The 9307-nt window shown below is 37.4% G+C and overlaps 1 protein-coding gene across 1 annotated transcript; it reads left to right on the top strand.

The window, feature by feature from the left end:
- The first annotated feature begins 1407 nt into the window (after positions 1 to 1407).
- Positions 1408 to 6640, top strand: LOC110918787 (SNF1-related protein kinase regulatory subunit beta-2). Its single transcript, XM_022163073.2, has 4 exons — positions 1408 to 2064; positions 3562 to 3737; positions 4956 to 5118; positions 6087 to 6640. The coding sequence occupies exons 1-4, from the start codon at positions 1867 to 1869 to the stop codon at positions 6402 to 6404; spliced, it is 855 nt and encodes a 284-aa protein (XP_022018765.1). The 5' UTR covers positions 1408 to 1866; the 3' UTR covers positions 6405 to 6640.
- The last annotated feature ends 2667 nt before the right edge of the window (positions 6641 to 9307 follow it).

Genomic DNA, 9307 nt, shown 5'->3' on the forward strand with positions numbered 1-9307 from the left:
TTGTCTGAAATCTCGAGCTATTTGGCGAAATGTCTTGATTTGGTTAAAACTTCCGGTTCGGTTGCACAGTGAATCATGCGGAGACTGGTTTGCAAAGGTAGATGAGTACAATGGCTCAAAGGAATGGAAGAAGTTAATTAAAGCAATCTTTATGATAACTTTCTGGCAAATATGGAGAGATAGGAATGAGGTGGAATTCAACAAAAAAGAAAGGTTGATAATGGAATCGATCGAAGGCATCAAAGAAATATCGTTTCTGTGGATAAAAGAACGGGCACGGCTGAAGAATTTAGTTTGGGATAGGTGGAAGGACTTTAATATTAGAGATGTCATAAAATAAGATTGTAGGTCGGCTTCATCTTTGTTCGTTTTTGTTTGTTTTTCCTTGTTTTGCTCTTGTACATTTGGGTTTTACAGCTTGCTGGCCCGTCGTTCTATAATCATAGAATTTTCGCCGTTCAAAAAAAAAAATATTCTGAAAGTGTTCTTAATTGATTTTGCTGGCCGTTAAAAAAAAATTCCCCTAAAATTAAATACATGTGTTTAAAAGTACACAGAAATTCACACATTTTGATTTACCTGTACCTCCATGTATTGGTGTCAGCTTCATCACTCCCAACCTGCCACAAACCAATAATAAATCAAGAAAAATATTAATGTCTTTTATTTTATTATTTTTAAATACTTACAAAATAACATAAATAAATGCCGTTCAAAATAAATAATTATATATTAGGTTTTAATATATAAACTAGCTATTGATAATAATTGTCACACTACTAACTTTCACTTTGTTGTTAAAGACAATCTCATTGTGTATAGGTATCACGAGATTGCACTTGATTTTCGCACGACATCGCTCATCAGAAAGTTATGTTTCCCATTTGACTAATAATCATTTGAACGACGAGTTCGAGTGAAAATCAAGTATAAATCTATAAGACAATGTGTAGTGGGGCGTTATGCACCCACATAAAGCCCTAAACACCATTACGAAGGGCTTTATGAGACAAAAAAATTAGTGGGGCGTGATATATATAGCGCTAGTATGGGTGGAGGTTTTCAAACTTTAACCAATCAAATTTAAGCAAGGTTTTTATAATTAATTAATAAAATTGAAAATTAATAATTAGGTATTGATGGGTAGGGGCTTTATGACTACGGACTCTAGTGATATAACGCCCCATAAAGCCCCTGTGTGACGTGGCACGACACGTGTCTCATAACGCCCCACAAAGGACTTTATGACTACGGATGGCCTAACAACTATGCGAGTTAGATTATCCTTAACAACAAAAAAACTAAAATTAAAAAATCATAGTTATAGTTTGAATTATTAAATTCTAAACTTTACTCTAAATTAAAAACCTTTATTACATAAGTCCAAAACTCACATAATAATGTAGACATGTACATCTCTTAAACATTGATTTGTTGAAATTAAATGTATGCTTTTACAACAATTCAAGTCTCATCATCTCATCAAATAATTTCCTGAAAAAAGAAAATTAATTAAAGTCTGCATCATACACTCATTACCCTCATCTCTCTCATCCCCCCCCTCTCTCTCTCTTGTTCATCCCTGTCCTCCCTCCATCTCACATCCACAGTGCAGTACCATCAATCACCCTTTCAATGGCAAGAAAAACTCCAACAAGATTCTTCTTTTAACACCCACTATTCTTAATCATGCATCTCCACAAAATCTTCTTCATATTTCTTTAACAATCACTGAGATTTAGTGGTGGGTCGTCTTCAAATCTTGAAAAGACACATCTTTCTTGGTTTCCTGTCTTAAAGATTCTGATTCCAAACTTGGGTCTGGTTCTTTTTCACCCTTTTCTTTATTTTTCTGTTAATTTTTCAATGGGGAACACAAATGGTAGAGAAGATGGTGGTGGTGGTGGTGGTGGTGAGGGTGGTAGCACCTCCTCTATTGGAAACGATGTCGTTTCACAGGATGTTAATTATACTGCTCGTACCGGTGATGATGGTGATTTCATGGGTCACTCTCCTCCTCCAAGCCCTAGGGTTTCTGGTTCTCCATTGATGTTTACTCCTCAGGTAAAGGTTCAATTTTTACAATAATTTTTAGGGTTTTTGTTTTTGTTTTTGTTTTGGGTACCCTTTGTTTAAAGATTGAATACCCATTTGCAAGATTTGATTTTGATAATGGTTGTAATAGCAATGATACAGTAGATTGATTAGGTTCATAATGCAGATGATATTGTAGATCTGGAAAATGTATGTACTTTCTTTGTGGGATTTTTGTGCTGATTGATTTTTTGTTCTTTATTGGTTAATGATGTATTGGGAGAAAAAGGGATTTAAAATTGGGTGTGAATTTTGTTTGTGGTTCTTGATTGGTTGTTTTGAAGCGATTAAGTTCTTCACATAATTTTGCTCGAAACCTAGTTTTGGTGAAGTTGGTTCGACGGGTGTGAAGTCTGGTTTTAGCTGGATATTGAAGTACTGTGAGTTTGTGGTTGTTTGGTCAACCGTGGTTTCATATGCCTTCTGTGATCTGAATAATGATAGTAGTACGCTACCCGTAACGTAGAAGTGGTAAGAAAACTATCGTAGCAGCATATAAGAGAAAGTGTTTGGATGAGTGTATAAAGTGATTATTGAATAATTCTTATGTAATTAAGCAATATAAAGGCAAGTGTTTGGATGAGTTTTTAAAGTGATTATTGAACAATTCTGAGTGTTTGGCAAAAATAGAATATGATTCTGATTTTCTGATTATTATTGTATATCTATTGTGTTTAAGAAAATAGATTGTATAGATAAACATAGAATTCCCACTATCCGTAGCTGATTATGTTTATTCTAGTTGTCATAATATCTTTGTTGAAGAACATTCGTACGCCCTTTAGTGTTTTGGATCTGTTCTAATTCAGTTAAATGAGCAAACAATCTACTATATATTTGATACAAGAATGTAATTTCGAAAGAAGTATTTTTGTACGTATGTTAAAAAATGGACGCGAGTCGTCCATATGTAGAAAAGAATGATATACTTATCTTTGAAGCATAGTTGTCAATAGCGGCTATAGCGACCGCTATAGCGCGCTATGTAGCGAAGCGACCAAGTGTCGCTATTTGGGTCATAGCGACCAATAGCGTGAATAGCGACGGTTAGTTTTTTTTATGTAAATAGCAATTAGATATAGCTATAAAATAGCTGGATTTATAGGTTTTTGTTAAATATACATGTAAAATAGCATATATACCAAGGTATTTTGATATAATATACATATAAAAATTTTCAAAATTCTTTTTGTAGTGTATCGCTATATATAAAATAGCGGTCGCTATTTGTCGCTATTCGCTATGTAGCATATAGGTCCCTTGTCGCTATTCGCTATTAACAACTATGCTTTGAAGTGATTCTTGAAATTTATTTCCATTACAAGACCTTCCTTTATGTTACCTTAGCTGTTAAGAAACTTAATCCATTTCATATCAAGTCTTTGAAGATTTAGACATTGCAAAAAGATCAAAAATCGATTATATGACAAAATTGTGACCTTTTTACCTTGTTGTGTGTATATTTAGGTACCCGTGGCTCCATTACAAAGACCCGATGAGATGCAGTCAAACAATTCATGGATGCACGACTCTTCCAGCTATGAGGACATGATGACCGAGCAAGGAATCCCGACAATGATTACGTGGAGCTATGACGGAAAAGAAGTGGCTGTTGAAGGTTCTTGGGACAATTGGAAAACAAGGTTAAAAAACACCAAATTTTGTCTTTTTATCATTTTCCTAATTACGTCCCTTTGTTTATTTTAGATGAGTATGCGATCTGATACATATAGAGGGTCGTTCAGTATCTAAGCAGTCAATAGCGGTGGGATAGCGGTTATCAGGCTCTTCTAAAACAGTGGTGTCAAATAGCGGAACCTCTATTATCGGTGCTATTGACCGCTATTTGACCTATATTTACCGTTACTTTGGATGCCTTGGTTGATGTGGACTCCGAGGAAGATTTTATAGCTTACGATTAGATCATGTTTCAAATATTGGCACTTTTGATTTTTGACTTTTGATATTACTATTACTCATAGTTACTAAAGGCGCTAGGCGCACTCAAGGCGCATAGGCCTCGCCTTGGGCCTAGGCGCAAATCGCAAAAAAAGTGAGGGCCTGAGAAAAATAAAGCGCATAATGAAAAAAATAAAAAAATATATTATGTATACGAAAAAGAATACTATTCTTCAAATACAATAAACAAAATCTACTATATAACACTTTATATCATCTATTTAGTACCAAAAGTCATAAAATATTAGTGTAGAAAAATAGTTTTCCCTAGATAATAGTAGAAATCTGGCGAGAATCTTTGTCGGAATGTAGAGAATTTGGTCGGAAACTCTCCGGAATCTAGGAATCTCGCCGGAATGTGTGCCTGAACCATCACCTGGAGAATTAAAGCGCAATTTCCTCGACTTAAAGCGCAACTGCCTCGCCTTGCCTGAAAAATGGGCCTAGGCGCAAGGGGCGATGGCTTTTAACAACTATGCTATTACTATTGTATATGTTTTACATTTTATATATGTAGATATATAAATTCTGCATGACATAAAACTACCGGTATCCCACTGCAATAACCCATATCTCAAATATCGGCCCTTGACCGCTATTTGTTTTGCACCGCTATAACCGCATAGCTCAGTATAGAACTATTTTTAAGTAGAGAACTGCTAGAACCGCATAAACAATTACTTCTTATACGGTTATACCTATTGCTTTAACTTTGATACATAAGACGGTTATGTAACATTGTAACCGCGTATCTGCCTCTCTTTCTCTCTCCCACTATATATGGATAGGCGGATAGCGCTACGTGCAAGTGATTATGTGGTTCTTTACCTAACTACGGTTTTGCTTTGAACGCGCCCCGATAGAATATATAAATAACTATTTGATGTTTTGTTCTTGACCAGGAAGCCCTTACAGAGATCCGGAAAAGATTTTATTATACTAAAGATTCTTCCGTCAGGCGTTTACCAGTATAGATTTATCGTTGACGGTCAATGGAGGCATTCGCCTGATGTGCAATGGACACAAGACGAAGCAGGCAACACTTATAACATCTTAGATTTGCAGGTATTTTCCCTGAAAATTACGTATATCAAAGTCAATCTGTCGAGTTGGTTTGTCTTTTAATAAGTTATAGGATTAAACATCTTGTTTTGATCCCGTTTGGGGCGTTTTGGCATGCGTTTGGAAAGGTGTCGTGAGCCAAAGTTACCGACTTTATTACTGTATGAGCCGTTGAAAGAGTCCAACTTCGTGTTACGTCTTATTCGTTCGTTAAAAGTATACATATTTTGGAATCTTGAAGTGGTCCATATTAGAAAAATCATGTGATGTCTTAGTTTGTTGTTTTATTTTGTTTCTTTGTAAAAGTAGTCTGGATTTTTGTGGATGTCTTCTTTGTCTTTCTTCTTCAACAATGGGTGATAAATTATATACTTTTCTACCCTTTTAGCATTTCAATCATGTTAACCCCACAATGCACCACAATTTTGACCCGTTTACTCGTGATTGTCTCAACGGGTTTATCTTTATTTGTAACGGGTCAAACGGGTAAAATAAAAAAAGGAAAAAGGTCAAATGAATTGAACATGCCAAACTTCACATTAATTGTTGTTGATAACTATGCAGTTAGTATCGGTGAGATATATTGGTTATCAGTCCCCATGTAAAATATTGGTCAGAATATCGGTACCGATACTGTCAGCGATACTGACCAATATTTGGCCGATACATCACCGATTTTCCCGATATCAGTACCTTTCTTCTTAGTTCCCCCATTTGTCTTTCTTCTTATTGTTGCTATTAGTGTTAATTGTTACTGTTAAATGTTAGTGTTTTAAGTCTTAATCAGTTCTTACTTGCTACAATTGTTAGTTAAATTGTTATATATATAAATTCTACATGATATTAAAATTACCGATATCCCACTGCGATAACATATATCTCAAATATTGGTCCTTGACCTATATCTGATTTTTTACCGCATTAACTACATAGGTTGATAAAGAGAGTTTTATGGTTTTTGTTGATGACAGGAATACGTACCCGAAGACATTGAAAGCATATCTGGTTTCGAACCACCGCAATCACCAGATTCAAGCTACAACAATTTACAACTTGGATCCGAGGATTACGCAAAAGAGCCGCCGTTAGTACCGCCACATCTCCAAATGACGCTTCTTAACACCCCTTTGCCCCACACGGAGCCCTCTCCTCGACCTCAACATGTTGTCATCAACCATCTTTACATGCAGAAAGGAAAGAGCAGTGATTCTGTTGTAGCCCTTGGATCAACTCATCGGTTCCTATCCAAGTATGTGACCGTCGTCCTCTACAAGTCTATACATCAATAATCAGAAATCAGCCAACCGACCCGACTTCTTCACTTTGAATGTTTTTAGAAGAAATGCAATGTTAATGGTGTGTTTCATTCAAGAGGAGATGATTTGTGAAGAGATCTTACTTTTATGATGATGTAGTGATATGATTTTCGAGTTTTATATGTACTCACCATAACCATCATGCAGAAATTTATCATGTAGATTTACTACTCCATTGATACAATTTAAGAAATGATCATGTTTTCACTTTTCAAGATTGTTTTTGTGAACATCATAATATTAGAACTTGTCCTTATATATGTATACTATATGAAAACTTGTGTCCAACTAGTCTACCACATATGCCTAGGCATTACCTTTAGGGACTAGAGGACTACTAAACTATGTTAAAGAGGCATGTGAATCAACCTTCATTGTAAAATGTAACACCACAATTCTTAAAAAAAAACCCTTCCAATATTAATATGTTGGTATTTAAAGTATTTACAAGGCAGTCATAGATTTTTCAAAATTAAAGTATGCCTAGTGGAAATGTCTTAACAAACTGTTACATTACATATACTACTTATTCTAAAAACTCATGTAAGAGTGAGAATGACTCTTGGCATCACACAAATATACAAAAGGGAATATGCAATAGTCATAATGATATTGTAGCCCAGTGGTTACAATGGAGGTGGGAAGGTTTTCCCCTTTGGGGTTCTTGTCTGAAAGGTTCTCGGTTCGAGTCCTGCCGCCAACCGAAAAAAATATACCCAATAGGTTTGAAAAGGACCGGCATGTGGGGAAGGATTCGATCTTTGGCAGGTAGGGATTTCAAGTAAAAAGGGTTTCCACTGATCTACACCTGACCCAAAAAAAAAAAAAAATAAATAAATAAATTTGTATCCCAAAAGTTTGCTCCATTTCAACCCATGTGTTTCCCAAGTTATCAACCATCTATCCACATTCCTTACCTGAAATGTGTTTATAACTTTTTTTTAACGGCAAATTGGATCACTGGCGGACCACTGGAGTATCATTGTGCCACCAGCGGAACCACCCAATCATATCTATTTCCACTAGGTAATACTGCCTATACACCAATTCAGGAGGAAACCTGAAGAAACACGGAACTAATTTTAGGATTATTAGTTGGATTTATGTTTCAAACATGAGGGTTAATCTTCTTTAATCCTTCCTGAGCTCGTGAGTGATAATCCTTCCTGCAAAACAGCAACACCGTTAGCTCGTTAAGAGGGGAATATGGGGGTTTCCCTCTTAATCAGACTCCGGCGTGAGAATAAGTAACTGCTTTGAGGAAATTAAGTGTGTGTTAAGAGTGAGAGTAGAGAGAACGAAATGTTTAACCTGAGTATGGAGGTCTCTATTTATAGCCGGGGTGGTGTAGGAGGAGATGGGCTGATGGGCCTTGGGCCGAAAGGCGACGACAAGGAATATCCTTTTTTGTCTCACTGGTATCGACCGTTAGTGGCTTATAGAAGATCTTCGGTGTTGGCGCACCTTGATTGGAGCCACGTGTCCGAGTTGTCGGCCTTGTTGTCCTTCTGTCATCAACAGGTGAGTGGAGATCATGGGGCAGTTGTCGCCGCCCCCTGATTGGTGCCACGTAGGCGTCCTTGTGTACCTTTTGTCTCCTGCACGATTGTTAATCGTGGAGCATGATAGACTACAACCTGCTGGACGCTGATTGGCTCGCTCTTCTGCCACTCGTACCTTTGGTACTTCCTGAAGTAGCCCTGCGCCTCAACCCTTGCGAGACATTTGTTGTGTACGCAACTAGCTCGCGCGAGGTTGTAGGAGTTGAGAGCTCTTATTCAGGATAATGTAACAACCCGCACGTTCATGCGTTGTTACTACTCGCTATACTCGTTACGCCTAGCACCAGAGATTCGGATCATAATGTAGCCATATCGCTTACATCGCTACTTCGCGGTATAATCGCATATTACGCATGTTTTATCGCTATAACACATCGCATCGCATCGCACACATTAACGCTCACGATGACGTTGAGTGAGGACCTATTCTACCTTCCTCGATAGCCGTGATGCGTCGCAACCGATCGGATTGCCATCCGATCCATGGCACTCCACCCCTTCTCCCCTCATCACCTATAAATCGCACTTGTCACATCACTTGAATAGTGATGTGACAGCTCTCGTTCGACCAGCACGCTTTTGGACCTTTTCCCCTTGATTCCTCATGATTCTTGTAAGTTTTCAACTCAAATCTTGTACTTCTTTGATCTACACACACTTCTTCATCTTTTTCACCTTTGAATCTCAACTTTTAACCATGAAATCAACAGATTTGAGGTGTTCTAGGGTGATGTCATCATGGAGTTCTTATGAACTTCAAGTTTTGACCTCGTTCCACCAAGAATAACTCGGATCTGAATGATTTCCACATGATTTCACAACGATTTCGCATAGATCTAAACATTTTTAAGTTAAAAGGATTGAAAGGAGCTTTTCCAACTTTCTTTCAACTCTTTTACACTCAATGCACTCAAAACCGATAGAATCGGAGCTCGTTCTGATCTTCTACTCACTCTTAGTGAAGAGTTGGTTCAAGATCTGATTTCTATCTAAGAGACAACTGATTACGGGTTAAACATGAACAACCATCACGAACAGTTAACTGATCGGACTAGGGTGATTCCGGTTCAATCAGATAACTTGGGTCATGATGGGGTTTCTGTTGTTTAGTGCGCTGTCATACCGTCTCGAGCAAACCGCAAAACTTTTCAAAATAATCAAGTCAAGACGATCAGATTCGGTGGGACGGATTGCACTTGAACTCCCATACTTAGTCAACTTTTCAAAGACCAACTATGCCGAACGGATTGCCGTCCGATCGGATTGCCATCCGATCGAACGACCATCCGATTGGTTGACATTGGACTTCAACAC

This window comes from Helianthus annuus, chromosome 16, assembly GCF_002127325.2.
Source record: "Helianthus annuus cultivar XRQ/B chromosome 16, HanXRQr2.0-SUNRISE, whole genome shotgun sequence".
Classification (NCBI taxonomy): Eukaryota; Viridiplantae; Streptophyta; class Magnoliopsida; order Asterales; family Asteraceae; genus Helianthus; species Helianthus annuus.